At 39.5% G+C, this 20,046-nt stretch overlaps 1 protein-coding gene across 1 annotated transcript in view; it reads right to left on the reverse strand.

The window, feature by feature from the left end:
• LOC124264450 overlaps positions 1–20,046 on the reverse strand; it is a 51,600-nt gene that overhangs the window by 2,849 nt on the left and 28,705 nt on the right. Inside the window, exons 5-14 of the mRNA XM_046699193.1 lie at positions 8,534–8,695; positions 7,645–7,712; positions 7,158–7,262; positions 4,631–4,700; positions 4,272–4,343; positions 3,564–3,698; positions 1,839–1,969; positions 1,085–1,108; positions 467–545; positions 78–235 (exon numbers count right to left, since the gene is read on the reverse strand). Of these exons, the coding sequence (XP_046555149.1) occupies positions 78–235; positions 467–545; positions 1,085–1,108; positions 1,839–1,969; positions 3,564–3,698; positions 4,272–4,343; positions 4,631–4,700; positions 7,158–7,262; positions 7,645–7,712; positions 8,534–8,695 (1,004 nt within the window). The remainder of the gene's footprint in view (positions 1–77; positions 236–466; positions 546–1,084; positions 1,109–1,838; positions 1,970–3,563; positions 3,699–4,271; positions 4,344–4,630; positions 4,701–7,157; positions 7,263–7,644; positions 7,713–8,533; positions 8,696–20,046) is intronic.

Here is a 20,046-nt window from a genome sequence, read left to right on the forward strand (position 1 = left end):
AGCACATATAGACTTACCTCTGGTGGAACTTTAGCATGAAGCTGCTGTAGGCTAAATAACAGCACATATAGACTTACCTCTGGTGGAACTTTAGCATGAAGCTGCTGTAGGCTGAGCAAAGGCATGACAGATGGCCGACCGTGCGCACACTGGAACGGAAGGTTGCACTCTGCCAGCGACTCTAGAAGCTCTCTACACTGGGACAAAGTCAAGCTGTCTCCAAACTTAATAGCCCCTGGAACAGTATAAGATACAGTTTCAGTAATAACTTAGATTAAAATTATTTAGAGGGTTAATACTTAAGCCTTAGCACTGCTCATGGTATGAATTCTATCACAGAAAAAGAGTTATGCAAAATATATTTCGAACCAAGATGACTTGGTGATCAGCAGGCAGTGTTCAGAAGCCAAACTATTTTCTGACAATCAAAAGTGCAATGGTTCTACATTACCAACAGTGACCTTACCATGACAGGCCTGAGAGCACAGCACCTTGTGAATGGTTTGTGGCAGTCGACTTCTGGCTCCTCTCATCATCTTCAGCACCTATCAAGGAAAACCTTGGTTGAGCAATGTTGTAAATGCTGTTGCTAGCAACATCTAAGATGTTCAAGTGCTATAACAGCAGCCTGCAAGTTCTCAAGTGTGGGCCAGGCAAATATGTGATTGATACCATAACCTACAACCATGACACTATCAGCCAGACAGCCACTCATCCTCCTTGTCATCATCTCTTCGACCCGTGAAGATCCGGATTAGAATTGGTCTTCTGAAACACATGCTTGTCGTAAGAGGCGACTAATAGGATCGGGTGGGCAGGCTCGCTACCTTGGTTGACACATGTCATTGTATCCCAACTGCGTAGAACGATGCTCATACTGTTGATCCCTGGATTGACATATAGCTGGAATATTGCTGAAACTAAACTCACTCACTCTTTCAATTTGTCTATTGGGTAATGACTAACTACTAAATATGCTACCTATATGGTGGCAGCCGTCTTTTACAGGGTACTGTGGACCTAAGCTGTCCTTGAAATCTTTCCACAAAATTTGGGGGAATATAACAACAAAACATCTTCTTACCTCAAGATGGTCTTTGATTAAGATCTGAAATACAAAAAGGGGAGACATAATATACATATTTCTCAGACACAATGTTAATCTTCACATTCATTAGGGGTAGTACCAAAATCAAATTTTGAAATAAATTCAAGATTGTGTGATATCAAACAACAGATTCTTCTGTTTGCCACTCAAACTGCAACACTGGTATTTCTGTCTTGATGCTGTGTATTATTTTCTTATCTACAAAAAATAATACAAAACCTGTTGCCTGGAAAATTCTAAATGTATGTCAGGGTACACAAGATAAGACTTTACACACTGTAACATGCTACAGAGTTGAGCCTTGCTGTCCAGGTGATGCTTTAACCACAAGGGGCAGTGGGGTAGCCTAGTGGTTAACGTGTTCGCTCGTTACGCCAAAGACCCGGGTTCGATTCCCACATGGGTACAATGAAGCCCAGTGATATTGCTGGAATATTGCTAAAAGCGGCGTAAAACTAACCTCACTCACTCACTTTAACCACAATATTAGTAAGATACATAAGGATTACATTCTTAACTTAAGTAACCAAAAATTCTTTTAACACAATGTACAATACATATGCATATGGATGCATTTTTCTAAATGTGCACAATGTGTGAAGCCCATTTCTGGTGTCCCCTGCCTTGATATTGCTGGAATATTGCTAAAGGTCGCTTCCTCCCTCACTCACTATGTGATACCAAAAGTGACTATTTAAATCATGCCAAATCCCCAAAACAGGAACTCTACCTCTACAATGTCCATGACAACCGATTCCCTGCCTCTGCGCACTTCGTTTGCCTCTCTCTCAACCAGACATGCAGGGATGGAGTGGATGTTGAGTGAATCTCGGGATGAGCCGTTGATGGTGAACGTCACACCTGAAACATACATACAGAGAATGTCATAGTACTGTACTTATGGATTAGACAAGATGATGTCATGATAGGAGAGAAACAGATTGTTGTCTCTCTCCTACGACATCTTCTCGTTCAATACACTAGGTCCAAATACACTAGGTATGACGTTCTATATCTACAACATACCCTTTTCATGACACCAACTGTCAGTCTGACTCTAAATGCCACTATTGAAACAAACTCCTGCATTGATAATAGTATGACCTGAGTATTACATTGCTCAAGGGATGTATCACACATGTAAAGCATTAATCCACCTATCATCAATCAAGTGCCAGATTCTCATCACAAAAGAAACAAAGTAGAATAATATTTGCCACAAAACAACTTCCATATAAATACTATGTTTCAAAGATTTTGTTTGGGATACTTTTTAGAAATGAGGTCAACATTGGAAAGAGATCTGCAAACAAGAAGACGAAGTCATTAATATCCCCCGCAATGGCAAAATACTCTTCATGATTATGTCTACGAGTTATGATTATGTCAAATATTTAGGTGTATACATAGAAAAGTGGAAGGAGAGTATTGAAAGGTTTTTAAAGTTATGCTCCATAAAGGAGCACTATCACTAATTTCAGTCTATGTCAAACTTGTTGCCATGGAAACACCAAAAATATTTTATTCAGAATTTCAAAACTATCAAAAAGGAACCAGTACACCACCAGACCAATCTATGTGTCAAGTTTGGTGAAGAAATAGTGAACGGTTTTAGAGTTCAGCTCCAGAAAAGAGCACTACCACCAATTTCAGGCAAAGTCAAACTTGTTGCCACGGAAAAGCAAAAAATATTTTATTCAGAATTCCAAAACTACCAAAAGCCACCAGTACACCACCAGATCTATCGATGTGCCAAGTTTGGTGAAGAAATAGTGAACGGTTTTAGATATCTGCTCCGGAAAAGAGCACTACCATCAATTTCAGGCTTAGTCAAACTTGTTGCCAAGGAAACGCCAAAAATATTTTATTCAGAATTCCAAAACTACCAAAAGGCACCAGTACACCACCAGATCTATCTATGTGCCAAGTTTGGCGAAGAAATATTGAACGGTTTTAGAGTTCTGTTCCGGAAAAGACAAATGTGCACGGACGGACAGATGGATGGACGCACGCACGCGGGGGATAATAAAGAGTACAATACAGAATTTGCATGAGCTTGCCGTATTGCACTACTGTTTGTTATCGTTAGATTCAATGGGTATGAAATAAAGTTGTGTACATTACACTCAAAAACAGCAAATCTCATATGCCATTAAAATTTCATCAAGCTGTTTCTGTTCATATAATGATTTTGTAAAGAGTTAAAGCCCACACTCAAAAATACTCCCACTGCATGATGGGTGAGTGATAACAATTGAGTCAAAACGGACACGGATGTTATGACAAACTTTATCATCAACCCATGTTCTTTGCGTGCCATGACACACAATCAGCTAAGTCGCTAATCCCAAATTTTCATTCCGTCAAACAGCACATGATCAGATACAGCATTCTTGTTTCCCTGAGTGAATTCTAAATACTTATTACAGTGACTAGGACTAGTGCAAGAATGTACCTATCCTCTTGAATTCATCCCTGAAAGATTTTATCAGGCGGACATTCTCCTCCGTAAAGGTCAAGGTCCTAGGAGGTGAGACCTGGCTGGATTTGATTGAGCAGTCAGTCACGTCATCACTGTTTACATAGATATCTGCAAGACATTACATGTATTAAATGAGTGAGTGAGTGAGTTTAGTTTTACGTCGTTTTGAGCAATATTCCAGCAATATCACGGAGGGGGACACCAGAAATGGGCTTCACACCTTGTGCCCATTTGGGGAATCAAACATGGGTCTTCGGCATGACGAGCGAACACCTTAACCACTAGGATACCCCACCTCCCCTGTATTAAATGAAGTACACCAGCATTGTTACTCAATAGCTTCATTTATCTCAAAGGCACTCAGTGGAACCCTGATGGTCCACACAGGAAACAAACATTCCAAAATACACTTGTACTTAGTGTCCTTTTTTTCCATTTATCTGGAAATCTGCATAATTTCACTGGAACCAGTACTGTCCAGACTGACAAGATTTCACAGCAGTACATTAAATAACATTTAATTCAACAGATACATTCACACTTGGCCCATTTTTAAGTATTCAGTTTTAGCAGAGAAACACAACTGTTGGTTAATAAGTTCATATCAATTAAAAACAAATCGGAGTCGTACAATAAGCTTCTCATACATAGATTTTCAAAGGGAAGTAACTCCTTCCTCACCTTCTGTCAACTGTTCAAGACGTACTCTCTCATGTGCTGCATGTTGGTCAAACAACACAATAAGATCAGGAGCTAAAACAAGTGCAAAAAAAACCGACCATCAGAGGGAATAACTCTTAGATACATTACTGCACTGCGAAAATCTTTTTCAGAGTGGAGATTAAATAACGCCACAGTCATTGCAAGGTATTTTTATTATCAATTTCCTGTAAAATCATAACTTGACAAGTTTTGCTGCATAAAGGCTCTTTTTAGAGCAAATCACTGGCAATTAGGGCCTTTTTCAATGCTGAAATGAATCTATGGCCTTTTGGGAGTAAAAATCCTGCGGGAAAAAAACCTTATCATATAAAACAAACCTTTCGAAGAATTCAGTTCCTCAGTCTGGAGAACGCAGGCAATAAACTTGTTGTCAACTTGGCCCAGGACCTTAAACACATCAGAGAAAACTGACTTCATGAGAACCATCTTGAAAGTGCCTCAGGGAGTTGGGAATGAAATTCAAGTGCATACTGATCCACTGACGCTGGTAACACTGGTGTAAACTCTTTGTGCATACCAGTGTGTGGAATGTAGTACCTTATGAAAACTCATGAAAGATTCATATCAAAGAAGAAAGTAATCATTACAGTTATTACACCTTCATATTGTTACACACTGTCTGAGTCAGATATTTTGAGCTAATTACACCAGATCTACCCGTAGACAGCAGCATTTGTTGATTTTGTGTGGACTTTTAGAATTCGTTTTAATAACTTGAGATAGATACATTCAATTTCAGTCGCGAATGTTGTTCCCCATACTTCACAGCCATAGTTCACGGTGTTTGAGATAAAAGCATTGAACAACTGACAGCAAGCACTCATTTACGATATACAAAATTAAATAAAGAGAGTCCCAACACCCCTTGTGTCTTTTTTTGGTATGTTCCAATGTCTAATAAATTAATTGATTGCTAAGATCACAATGCTCATTCGTCGACTGCATTTTACTTCTCTGACATTAGAAATTCAACTAATTGGTATGCGGGCCTTTGGACACCCTGAGGTGTTTCTTTAACTAACCTGAAATTACTTCACTCAGTCTACCAGCATGAATCCAGAATTATACACTATGCACCTTTCTAAAACCAGCCAAACCGTGTTTTTTAATTTTAACATCAATGTCCTAGGGCATATTTCAAATATGCTGAGCCACAAAGGAAACACCATACCAATAGAGGTTTCTAAAAGCACACACTTTAATTTGCTCTAATTAACAATCAAAACAGACGATTGAGTTCAAATTTTACAATTATGGTCAACCCATTTTCGGGAATCACATTTAGAGTTCACACAAACAAAATCACAAAATGGTACCATTAGGATACCTCAAAGTCAGTATCGTGTGTGGCCTCCATAGGCATCAATGACAGCATTGCATCGTCTGTACATGGAATGAATTAGCTGGTTGATGAAGGCTACAAGCACTTGGGTCCATACTCTGCGAAATGCCTCATCGAGGAGTTCAATTGGACTTAAATCCGGGCTGAGTGCAGGCTATTGTAGGGTTTGGATACCATGTTGTCTCAGAAGTCCAATGTTGCTCTGGCAGTGTGGGCACGAGCATTGTCTTGCTGTAAGATGTGATTTCCATGACGTCCAAAATGTGGTACAACGTGGGTCTTAAGACATGGTCAATATAACGAGCACCTGTTTCACTATTTCCTCATCTTGGACCGAGATCCTGGAACCACAGGGACAACTCTCTGGTTCAGACTGATTGCACCCCACACCATGATGCATGGACCACACCACGAGTCTCTTTCAACAATATACTCATTGGAAAACCATTCCCCACAACTTCGCCAAACCCTCACTCTGTCGAAACACTGTATCGGCTTTCATCAGAAAAAAACTCAGTTGTCTATTATGCTAATTTCGATGCTGAGTTGCCCATTGCAGTCGGCTTTGGCGGTGACGAGCGGTGAGGACAGGACCACGATGTGCAAACGTGCAAACGCCGACGCACTGTATTGTCACTAATGGGTCTGTTGTGAGTCCCAGTGGCCTGGCGTGCTGTTTCCGCAGCTCTGGTGCAACGATCCTGCAGATGGTTGCGCACAATCTGCCAGTCTTGACGTTGTGATGATACTGAAGGTTGTCCACTGCATGTACGGTCTTGGATGCTGTTAGTGGCCTGATACGACTACTGCAGTCGATACATTATCCTCAAATGAACATTAAAATGATTGGCTACCCTCCGCGCAGTCTGACTAACTTGCAATCATCCCACGGCTTGGTTCCTCTGACTTCTTGTAAGTCATGGCATGGATATTGTGTCAAAACATGATTGATTTCATTTGAGTTTGGGACTTGCTTTCATTCATTTTCACAAATGTCATAGGAAACCTTTTACCATGTCTGTCTTTTTAGGTACATTTGTTTGATATGCTTTTTCATCAGAAAACACTTTTGTTGGTAATAACTGTCTATTTGGATTGAAAAACATGTTAACCAAACGGTACAATCATAATAAAAACACCACCTTGTAAGAACAAAATTTTGCATTTGGTTTTGAAAGATGACGTTTCTTTTGCAGTTCAGTATAGATGAAAAAAAAACATTCCATGTGTAGTATGATTAAGGTCAGTTTTCTTGTACACTGCAAATTAAACCATGGTCATGGTTGAGATAATTTATCATCTAGTTCCCAGAGACCTCAGAGTAGTCTTTTACCTGGAGTGAGTGAGTATGGTTTTTACACCACTTTTAGCAATACCACAGCAATATCACTGCGGGGAACACCAGAAATTGGCTTCAGACATTGTACCCATGAAGGGAATTGAACCTGGGACTTCGGTGTTATGAACGGATGCTTTAACCGCTACCCCACAGCCCATTTTACCTGGAAGCTCTTCAGCATGGCCTTAGTGAACTTGGTGGGGTAGAGAGACTTGAAGGACCTCGTGGCTGCTTTACTTGTGTGTGACACCTCCGCACTGACACATGACTGAAAGGTAAACATCGACTGTTATATTTGTTGTGTCACATGTCCAACATCATTCGCAGCAATATTCCTGACACACGATGGAAATGGACATGAACAACAAGCTATGCAGTCAGGAGATGACGAGAATAAACCATGACACTGAATCTGACCAACCGATACACTAAGGTGCTTCTTAGGAGTGAGTGAGTGAGTTAGTGAGTGAGTGAGCGAGTGAGTGAGTGAGCGAGTGAGTGAAGGAGTGAGTCAGATCTGAGAGGAGTCATGAGGACTACTCACTCACGCCTAAGAGGCACCTTAGTGTATCGGGTGGTCAGATCCAGGCCATGGTATGGGTTTGGGAGAGATTTGTGGCCAATGGGTGAACAGTGAAATGTTGTCTCACCTTCAGTGGAATTTCCAACACAGGGTTATTCCAGGAAGAAAATAGATCCTCTAATGAATGTGCCTCATCTGAAAGAATATATTGACAAACACCTGAAACACAGACAGTCAGGATAGGGTTCATGTCAAGCTTGTTGTCAGTAATCTTGAACAAGTTGGCTTCATGTCTACACCACCTCTACATTGGAAATTTGGTCTGGACAAAAAGAATTCTGCACAATGCCCTTAATAGTATTTGTAAACAGGAAAGACAGGGTCTGTATATTGTTAATAGCCTGTTTCATTTTGTTATCAAGTATGAAACTCTGCTTGGAATACTTCTGCTGCTCATACATCGAACCAGAAAGCTGAATGCTGAATATTAGCTGAATAGAAAATTCACCAGATGTAATCACCTGTGAAGGTCTTCTAAAAGTGGTTTTATAGTGCTAGATTGAGATACCATGTCAGAAGAGTGAAGCATGAATATCCCAGTGATTGACTGACTGAGTAGACCAGTCCTGTTGTGAGTGAGTGAGGCAGGGAGTGAGTGAGGGAGTGACCTTGAGTGGTGGAGTGACACCACGGAGGCGGTCAGTGAGTGAGTGAGTGAGTAGCAATATTGCAAGCCGCTTTTAGCAATATTCGAGCAATATCACAGCAGTGGACACCAGATGTGTACACCAACACATGAATCTAGGCTTGTATACGTATTTTCTTTTCAACACTGTCAGGCACTGTTTATTAGCAGACTTTTCCTCAGATCAATCCCTGAATACTGGTACAAAGAAGAAAATAAGCCTGTTGACTACCTTACGCTATAACTGAGGGTGTGAAGTCTTTTAACACACTGATACCAAAAGTATCCAGCTGATATCCCAGCTCAGATTAATTTTGTTATGGAGTCTCACCTTCTTCCACCTGGTCCTTTCCAGCTGATGGGGGTTGTCTCCACTTGATCTGGTCATCACTGGATTCTGCCACCAGATGGCATTCCAAGAGGTTCTGCAGTTTCTGTCTGCCAGATGGTGACAGGGGTACAGGGTCATCTTTCACAATCAAGGTGCCTGATCCTGGAAAAAAATTGGTGTACGAAATAATGAAATAAAGAAGATGGAGTGTGCTACTGAAGTTTGAAGCCCCTCTTGGTATCATTGCGATCATTGCAGCAGTCACCCAGTAAGCAGTCATCCGGGCTACAGTTGGTCTTCAGCAACCCATGTTTGTCATAAAAAGCGACTAACAGGATTGGGTGGTCAGGCTCAATGACTTGGTTGACACATGTCATCATATTCCAATTGTGTAGGCCGATGCTCATGTTCTTGATCACTGTTTTGTCTGGTCTGGACTTGATTATTTACAGATACCACTTCAATGTTTGGGATATTTGATTAGCAGGGATAGAAAATAACATAGGAAGTATACATAGTTAAACTGAGCTAACACATAGAAACATCTCCAATTTGTTAAACATTCAACCAGATCTTAAGATACCTTTAACATGCTGAAAATGGCTCAGACTTTACTACGCACACTACATATTTCCAGTCGGGGTGCTTATTAGTGAGGGAGAGCTAAATGCATAGAATATGGTAAAGCGAATGCTAACATATGACAGTTTTCCAAAGTGAAACAAGAAGACAAAGTCATCAATATCCCCCACAATGGCAAAATACTCTTCATGATTATGTCTACGAGTTATGATTATGTCAAATATTTAGGTGTGTATATAGAAAAGTGGAAGGTGAGTATTGAAAGATTTTTTAAAGTTCTGCTCCAGAAAAGAGCACTACCATTAATTTCAGTCTAAGTCGAATTTGTTGCCATGGAAACGCAAAAATATTTTATTTATAATTCCAAACTACCAAAAGGCACCAGTACACCACCAGATCTATCTATGTGCCAAGTTTGGTGAAGAAATATTGAATGATTTTAGAGTTCTGCTCCGGAAAAGAGCACTACCACTATAGTCCGTTTGGCTCAAAAGGGGACCGATGAATTGCAATCTAACTCGAAAACTAATAAACATAATATACTCAATGAAACGCTGATCATAATCAAAACATCATACCCACTCTGTGAGGTTTTTGCAGAATTTTTGTCCTAAAACTAAAAAAGTTGTTTAACAATCTATCATTAAAATATTGACCAAGTTCACTATTTGTTACGAGGGAGGAGTGCAGAGAAAAGGACAGCCAGGTGTTCGAGAACGGATGGAGACAGCACAGCACAGGTTAATGAATAAATAACTTTGTCTGTGAACGTGCTTCTCGAACACCTGGCTGTCCCTTTCTCTGCACTCCATAAACGAAGCCCACCCCTCCCTTTTGAGACAAAGTCCAACGTGTTTCCATGGAAGTCATGAAAATAAAAACAAGAGTCATCAGAAGATGACATATCCCCCCGGCCTCCACATCTTTGAAAGAACAAATCATCTGACAGTTACTTAAAGTCCAGCTTGATTTTAGACTAAGTGCAAATCGTTTTCATGGAAATCATGAAAAATATAAATGACAAAAATCTGCAAATAGCAAAAGGCACCACTTTGGGATCTGCCTCACATATCTGCCAAGTTTTGCTGAAAGATATTAAGAAGTTTTCGCGTTGTGATCCGGAAACAAAACCTACCCCTCCCTTTTGAGACTAAGTCCAAATTGTTTCCATGGAAACTGAGAAAATAATAAATCACAAATATCTGCAAATAGCATCTGCCTCACATATCTGCTAAGTTTTGCTGAAAGATATTAAGAAGTTTTCCAGTTGTGCTCCGGAAACGAAGCCCACCCCTCACTTTTGGGACTAAGTCCGAATCGTTTCCATGGAAACCGGGAAAAATAAAAATGCCAAAAATCTGCAAATTGCAAAAGGCACAACTTTAGGATCTGTTTGATATATCTACCATGATTTGTTGAAAAATATTGAACGGTTCTTGAGTTATGCTCCGGAAACGAAAGCAATCCGTACTTTTTTAGACTAAGTCCAAAATGTTTCCATGGAAACCGGGAAAAATAAAAATGCCAAAAATCTGCAAATACCAAAAGGCACCACTCAAGGCTCTGTTTCATATATCTACCAAGTTTTGTTGAACAATATAGAACGGTTCTTGAGTTATCCTCCGGAAACGAAGCCAACCCCTCACTTTTTGGGACTAAGCGGGAAAAATAAAAATGCCAAAAATCTGTAAATAGCAAAAGGCACCACTTTAGGATCTGCCTCACATATCTGTCAAGTGTTGCTGAAAGACATTGAGAAGTTTTTGAGTTGTGCTCCAGAAACGAAGCCCACCCCTCACTTTTGGGACTAAGTCCGAATCGTTTCCATGGAAACCAGGAAAAATTAAAATGCCAAAAATCTGTAAATAGCAAAAGGCACAACTTAAGGTTCTGTTTGATATATCTACCAAGTCTTGTTGAAAAATATTGAATGGTTCTTGAGTTATGCTCCGGAAATGAAACCCATTCCTTCCTTTTGAGACTAAGTCTGAATCATTTCCATGGAAACCAAAAAAACAATAAATCACAAATATCTGCAAATAGCAAAAGGCACCACTTTGGGATCTGCCTCACATATCTGCTAAGTTTTGCTGAAAGACATTGAGAAGTTTTTGAGTTGTGCTTCGGAAACGAAGCCAACCCCTCACTTTTGGGACTAAGTCTGAATCGTTTCCATGGAAACCGGGAAAAATAAAAATGCCAAAAATCTGCAAATAGCAAAAGGCACAACTTTAGGATCTGTTTGATATATCTACCATGTTTTGTTGAAAAATATTGATTGGTTCTTGAGTTATGCTCCAGAAACGAAAGCAATCCTTACTTTTTGAGACTAAGTCCAAAATGTTTCCATGGAAACCGGGAAAAATAAAAATGACAAAAATCTGCAAATAGCAAAAGGCACCACTCAAGGTTCTGTTTCATATATCTACCAAGTTTTGTTGAACAATATAGAATGGTTCTTGAGTTATGCTCCGGAAACGAAGCCAACCCCTCACTTTTGGGACTAAGTCCGAATCGTTTCCATGGAAACCGGGAAAAATAAAAATGCCAAAAATCTGTAAATAGCAAAAGGCACCACTTTGGGATCTGCCTCACATATCTGCCAAGTGTTGCTGAAAGACATCGAGAAGTTTTTGAGTTGTGCTCCGGAAACGAAGCCCACCCTCACTTTTGGGACTAAGTCCGAATCGCTTCCATGGAAACCGGGAAAATAAAATGCCAAAATCTGTAAATAGCAAAAGGCACCACTTTAGGATCTGTTTGATATATCTACCAAGTTTTGTTGAGAAATACTGAACGGTTCTTGAGTTATGCTCCGGAAACGAAACCCGCCCTTCTTTAAGACTAAGTCCAAAATGTTTCCATGGAAACCGAGAAAAATAAAAATGACAATAATCTGTAAATAGCAAAAGGCACCACCTTAGGTTATGTTTGACATATCTACCAATTTTGGTTAAAAAATATCGAACGGTCTTTGAGTTATGCTCCGGAAACAAAATGAATACGGACGGACGGACGGACGGACAGACGGACGAGGCGACGACTATATCCCACCGCATTACATGCCGATGGGATAACAAGAGTCATCAGGAGATGACACATCCCCCCGGCCCCGACATATTTGAAAGAACAAATCATCTCACAGTTACTTAAAGTCCAGCTTGACTTTTTGTTAAACTAAGTCCAAATCGTTTCCATGGAAATCATGAGAAATATAAATGCCAAAAATCTGTAAAGAGCAAAAAAGCATCATTTCAAAATTTGCCTAATATATCTGCCAAGTTCTGTTGAAAGATACTGAACGCTTTTGAGTTGTGCCCCGGAAATGAAGCCCACCCTTCCCTTTTGGGACTAAGTCCTAACCGTTTCCATCGAAACCAGGAAAAATAAATATGCCAAAAATCTGCCAAATAGCAAAAGGCAGCACTTTCGCATCTGCCTCACATATCTGCCAAGATTTGCTGAAAGATATTAAGAAATTTTCCAGTTGTGCTCCGGAAACGAAAGCCACCCCACCCTTTTGAGACTAAGTCCGAATCGTTTCCATGGAAACCGAGAAAATAATATATCACAAAAATCTGCAAATACCAAAGGCACCACTTTGGGATCTGCCTCACATATCTGCCAAGTTTTGCTGAAAGATATTAAGAAGTTTTTAAGTTGTGCTCCGGAAACGAAGCCCACCCCTCCCTTTTGGGACTAAGTTCAAATTGATTCCATGGAAACCAGGAAAAATAAAAAATGACAAAGTCTGCAAATAGCAAAAGGCACCACTTTGGGATGTGCCTCATATATCTGCCACGTTTTGTTGAAAGATACTGAAAGGTTTCTGAGTTGTGCTCCATAAACGAAGCCCACCCCTCCCTTTTGAGACTAAGTATAAATTGTTTCCATGGAAACCGGGAAAAATAAAAATGCCAAAAGTCTGCAAGTAGCAAAAGAACCACTTAAGGATGTGTTTGATATATCTACCAAGTTTTGTTGAAAAATATTTAATGGTTTTTGAGTTATGCTCCGGTAACGAAGCCTACTCCCCCTATAAGACTTAGTCCAAAATGTTTCCATGGAAACCGAGAAAAATAAAAATGACAAAAATCTGTAAATAGCAAAAGGCACCACCTTAGGTTCTGTTTGATATATCTACCAAGTTTTGTTGACAGATATTGAATGGTTTTCGAGTTATGCTCCGGAAACGAAAGCCCCACCTTCCTTTAGAGACTAAGTCTGAATCGTTTTCATGGAAACTGAGAAAAATAAAAATGACAAAAATCTGTACATAGCAAAAGACACCACTTTGGGGTCTGCCTCATATATCTGCCAAGTATTGTTGAAAGATATTGAAAGGTTTTCGAGTTGTGCTCCGGAAATGAAGCCCTCCCCAAATGTCCAAATCGTTTCCATGGAAACAAAGAAAAATACAAAAGACAAAAATCTGCCAACAGCAAAAGGCACCACTTTAGATTCTGTTTGATATATCAGCCAATTTTTGCTGAAAAATATAAAACGGTTTTCAAGTTATGCTCCGGCAACGAAACCCACCCCTCTTTTTTTAGACAAAGACCAACATGTTTCCATTGAAATCATGAAAAATAAAAATGACAAAAATCTGTAAATAGCAAAAGGCTCCACTTTAGGTTCGGTTTGAGTCTTGTAGAAAGCTATTGAACGATTTCTGAGTTATGCTCTGGAAACGAAGCTCACCTCTCTCTTTTGAGACAAAATCCAAAACGTTTCCACAGAAACCAAGGAAAATAAAAATGACAAGAATCTGCATGATATATCTGTTTGATATATCTACCAAGTCTTGAAGAAAGATATTGAACAGTTTTCAAGTTGTGCTCGGGTCACCCCTCTTTTGAGACTAAGTTCATTTTTTTCCCATGGAAACCAAGAAAAATAAAAATGCCAAAAATCTGCAAATAGCAAAAGGCACAACTTTAGGATCTGTTTGATATATCTACCATGTTTTGTTGAAAAATATTGATTGGTTCTTGAGTTATGCTCCAGAAACGAAAGCAATCCTTACTTTTTGAGACTAAGTCCAAAATGTTTCCATGGAAACCGGGAAAAATAAAAATGACAAAAATCTGCAAATAGCAAAAGGCACCACTCAAGGTTCTGTTTCATATATCTACCAAGTTTTGTTGAACAATATAGAATGGTTCTTGAGTTATGCTCCGGAAACGAAGCCAACCCCTCACTTTTGGGACTAAGTCCGAATCGTTTCCATGGAAACCGGGAAAAATAAAAATGCCAAAAATCTGTAAATAGCAAAAGGCACCACTTTGGGATCTGCCTCACATATCTGCCAAGTGTTGCTGAAAGACATCGAGAAGTTTTTGAGTTGTGCTCCGGAAACGAAGCCCACCCCTCACTTTTGGGACTAAGTCTGAATCGTTTCCATGGAAACCGGGAAAAATAAAAATGCCAAAAATCTGTAAATAGCAAAAGGCACCACTTTAGGATCTGTTTGATATATCTACCAAGTTTTGTTGAGAAATACTGAACGGTTCTTGAGTTATGCTCCGGAAACGAAACCCGCCCTTCTTTAAGACTAAGTCCAAAATGTTTCCATGGAAACCGAGAAAAATAAAAATGACAATAATCTGTAAATAGCAAAAGGCACCACCTTAGGTTATGTTTGACATATCTACCAATTTTGGTTAAAAAATATCGAACGGTCTTTGAGTTATGCTCCGGAAACAAAATGAATACGGACGGACGGACGGACGGACGGACGGACGGACGGACAGACGGACGAGGCGAGGACTATATCCCACCGCATTACATGCCGATGGGATAACAAGAGTCATCAGGAGATGACACATCCCCCCGGCCCCGACATATTTGAAAGAACAAATCATCTCACAGTTACTTAAAGTCCAGCTTGACTTTTTGTTAAACTAAGTCCAAATCGTTTCCATGGAAATCATGAGAAATATAAATGCCAAAAATCTGTAAAGAGCAAAAAGCATCATTTCAAAATTTGCCTAATATATCTGCCAAGTTCTGTTGAAAGATACTGAACGCTTTTGAGTTGTGCCCCGGAAATGAAGCCCACCCTTCCCTTTTGGGACTAAGTCCTAACCGTTTCCATCGAAACCAGGAAAAATAAATATGCCAAAAATCTGCCAAATAGCAAAAGGCAGCACTTTCGCATCTGCCTCACATATCTGCCAAGATTTGCTGAAAGATATTAAGAAATTTTCCAGTTGTGCTCCGGAAACGAAAGCCACCCCACCCTTTAGAGACTAAGTCTGAATCGTTTTCATGGAAACTGAGAAAAATAAAAATGACAAAAATCTGTACATAGCAAAAGACACCACTTTGGGGTCTGCCTCATATATCTGCCAAGTATTGTTGAAAGATATTGAAAGGTTTTCGAGTTGTGCTCCGGAAATGAAGCCCTCCCCAAATGTCCAAATCGTTTCCATGGAAACAAAGAAAAATACAAAAGACAAAAATCTGCCAACAGCAAAAGGCACCACTTTAGATTCTGTTTGATATATCAGCCAATTTTTGCTGAAAAATATAAAACGGTTTTCAAGTTATGCTCCGGCAACGAAACCCACCCCTCTTTTTTTAGACAAAGACCAACATGTTTCCATTGAAATCATGAAAAATAAAAATGACAAAAATCTGTAAATAGCAAAAGGCTCCACTTTAGGTTCGGTTTGAGTCTTGTAGAAAGCTATTGAACGATTTCTGAGTTATGCTCTGGAAACGAAGCTCACCTCTCTCTTTTGAGACAAAATCCAAAACGTTTCCACAGAAACCAAGGAAAATAAAAATGACAAGAATCTGCATGATATATCTGTTTGATATATCTACCAAGTCTTGAAGAAAGATATTGAACAGTTTTCAAGTTGTGCTCGGGTCACCCCTCTTTTGAGACTAAGTTCATTTTTTTCCCATGGAAACCAAGAAAAATAAAAATGACAAAACTCTGTAAATAGCAAAAAGGCACCATTTTAGGTCCTGTGTGATATATCTACCAATTTTTGTTGAAAAATATTGAGCGGTTTTGGAGTTATGCTCTGGAAACAAAATGATTACGGACAGACGGACGGATAGACAGACAATAATATGGGGATAATATAATGCATGTATTTTCGATAAGAATAGATTAATTCACAAGTGTCCAGCTTGCCCATCCAATGAATTTTAGTCACATGAGTTACAAATGTATCTTTTCATCATCAGATATCACTCCACTGCAATTCCTGCTCTGATCTGGAGCTACAGTCACAAAGAATATTGATTAAGCCATTGTATACCTTTCACAAGCTTTTACACTAGTCCAAAGCAGCACAAAGAAGCACACGTGGTGTCACCTTAGGCAAGTGAGTTTGTTTAAAATTGCCACTGTTCACAGCAGAAAAAGGGTACCCGGGTGGGATAAGTCACTATGACTACTACAGACTACTAACCTTCCAGCACCTGTGAGGCAGCCTCGGTTATCCAGGGCCCCATTTCTCAATGCGATCGTAACCCTAAGTTGATCGTAACTCCCATACTTTAACATAGACTTACGACAGTCGCAGCGCTACGATCGCTTTGAGGAACAGGGTCTAGGGCAATAATGCCCATCAGGTTTAATGCACTTAGAGCATGTCCCTGTGGCTCTCAGTGTTATATAAGTGGCCTTATAATTATTATCATATGTTCAGTTTTTGTCTAAATTATCATTCCAAATGCTCTATATGTTCACTATATATGTTCACTGTGATAAACTGATTACACCTGTGTATTCTTGTCACACCTGAATAATTTCTACATCAATTCTCCATGTAGTCTCTAACAATTCACCCAAGCATGTAGGATTTCTAACTCAGGGTGAATTCAGAATATGCCATTAGATTCGCTACAGCATTTACTGAGAACAGCAGCTGTATGAAAACACCCATAGTGTGGTAAGCCGCCACAATATCAAATGGTCGACTGCAAACAATAAAGGGTGTGTGTGCTGTAATTGATCTGATAATTCCTGTGGAGGCTCTGCCACGTGTCCGCTCAACTAAGACATAAACATGTTTACCGGACACAGTATGTATGGTGTTACTCTACTTACAAATATTATGTGCATATACAATTTTTACTGCTCACAGATAACATTAGGACAGAACAAAGAAGAAATATGTCTCCCTGCGACATAAATATCAAAAGCAATATTCATTTGAGAGTATAGATTACAGCTAAAAATAGATCAGTCCGACAGGTAGTGGGGCCAGTCATTGTTCATAAAAATGTTGTCGAAATATCTTTGTCCATACATACCATATGTACTCAAAAACTGTTAGCTTTGATACTCTACTGTATTTATCTTGCTAACTCATACCCTGTATGTCATGTATAAATGATTGGGATTTTGTACCTCTTCACAATGCTTACAGCAGATTCCCACTTTTTGTCACACCCGTAGAAGGGGAATACCCTAGATAAGACAGTGTGCTGCCATCTTGTATTCCTCATATAGACAGCTGAATGGGCATTAAAAACTCGACCCAGAAGCTAAATGTATCCCAAAGTAGGGTACATTACAAAAAGAAAGGGGTGGGCCGATCACAGTCACTATGCGCATGTGTGCGGAGAACTAGACCCACGACAGACAGTCCTTTGCAAAGGTTCAAGTACTTGAAGTCTCATTTCTACGGTTCAAGTATAGCATTAGCCCCACAGCTACCAAAGGGTTGTAAGTGGCATGTACAATTTATTTGCTCGGTGAAAGATCTGCATGTTGTGGATTATGCAAATAAATACCTTTCGCAAAGTGGATATAGATGTGTGGAGCTTGACAGTCATGATGAAGCAGGGAAAACAGAGATAGAACTTATTGATGAATTTACATCAAAGTGCTTATGGAATATCGTCATTGCTTCTGGGAGCATCTCAGAAGATGGGTTGGGATACCAGATCGATTTAGCTGTTGATCATGCAAGAAAGGAAAACAAAAGAAATATCATAGTGATTTACAATGAGGATGGTGCTATCCCAGATCGACTTCTTCCATTTAAAAGTGTGAAGCGGCAAAAGAAGGAGTGGCTGGCTCATCTTGTATCCATCATCGCAAAACCACCTGATGCATTCCTAATGGCAGAAGAATGTCACAGAGATGAGAACCAGTTTGAAGTTGAACACAAGAGAAAGTCAAGACTGAGACACGAAGTGAATCGTTCTTCTTCTGATGATCTCCAGCGTGCCAAGCGTCTGGAAGTTCTAAAGAAATCGCCTTTTTATGGAGACAGTGAAGAAGCTCAACTTCAGAGGGAAATGAGAACACGTATCAAGTACCCAATGATAAAGAAGAGAACCATTGCAACTGGTGGTCAAAGTTAAGAATTCAGTTAAAAGTACTGCACCCTCCAAACACGACTGTACATAAATTGATGAGTTCCTGTAACCAAGCAATACCTAGTCTACAACAATGGTCTAAGCTAGAGTCAACCCAAGATGGAATGATCTCATAATGGTCTGTTGCAAACCACAATTTGTTACTACAGGCACCAAACCATGATACCGCCATCTTTTCTTCAGTGTGTTTTGTGTTAGCATAGTGATATCAAAGCCATCCACAGCTTACTTTGATAAAAATGGGCATTTGGTCATTATTTTATTACCTTTTCTACTGAGCAAATGGATTTTAGTGAATGTGTGGACTGGTAATACAATGGTATATGTGGTAAAAGCTGATCTTACTGTGCCAACTTGACCCGAAATGTTCTAAGACTCGGGTTGGGACTAGTGGCTAAAGTCACATAGCAACATCCTACCTTGACAAAGTATTGTGATGAACATGTACTGTGATACATAACACAACTACCAGCCTACCAAGAAGCATCATCAAGACGACTCAAAAGCCACAACATTCCATCCGGGCTGATGTACGCTTGTGAATGTATCAAACCATACATGCTATACTTGGTCACAAAAGTGCTTTGGAAACATCAGCACAACAGACATGCCAGTTTGTGTGTGTACTAGTCTTCCATTATGTCTTCTTCTTCGTTCAAATCTTATCATCACTGTGATATTCGCAGTTGTCACAAACTGTGCCTTAAGTTTCTCACAGAAAAAGGTTCTTCCAAGATTATCGTTAAAGAATGTGCTTCAGGTTTATCACTGAAGTCATACAACATGTGCATGATGTGCACTGAATATGCCAGATAGGTGGATGTGTTAAGTGAAATATATGTCCCTAGCAATGTCTGAGAATGAGATTTTCCATAACAAAATAGGCTTTATTATTATTTATGTGAAGAAAATCTTTGTGTGTGCATTTTGACTATCTGTAATAGCAAGGTTTCCGCAATAACAGGGTCAGGATTGAACTTGCTGAATATGCAGAGGAGATTCCTCGTATTAAGTAACAATTTTACGTTGTTCTTTTAAGGCTTTACTTGTAACCAATGCATTTGTTTCACATTGTTAGTCAAGAAGAAAGGTATTTTTACATCCATCCCACCATTCATGTTATTTATTATAGGATATTTATATAGGATGTTATTTAAGCTGCTTTAATCATGTCAATACTCTGCATGATATAACACATTTAGGCATGGTAGTATACAAATCACATTATGCATGAGCTGCTTATTTACTTATGTGTTTTTTCAACACAAGCTCACCAAATACAAACATTGATGTATTACACTTGCAGTATTACTCATGTGGGTAGATTGATCATGTGCAAATACGTAATATTAGCATGTTAGCTGCTGTCAAGGCTGATAGGTCAGCTGAAGATATCCCAGTTCTATTATGAGAACCCGTCAAGATCCGAGGTAGAATTGTTCTTCAGTAACCCAAGCTTGTCATAAGAGGCAACTAATTGGATCGGGTGGTCGGGCTCAGTGGTAGTGACTTGGTTGACACATGTCATCGTATCCAATTGCGTGGAACGATTCTCATGCTGTTGATCACTGGACTGTCTG

This window comes from Haliotis rubra, unplaced genomic scaffold (genome assembly GCF_003918875.1).
Source record: "Haliotis rubra isolate DU_JTF1 unplaced genomic scaffold, ASM391887v1 Scf925, whole genome shotgun sequence".
In the NCBI taxonomy this organism is placed as follows: domain Eukaryota; kingdom Metazoa; phylum Mollusca; class Gastropoda; order Lepetellida; family Haliotidae; genus Haliotis; species Haliotis rubra.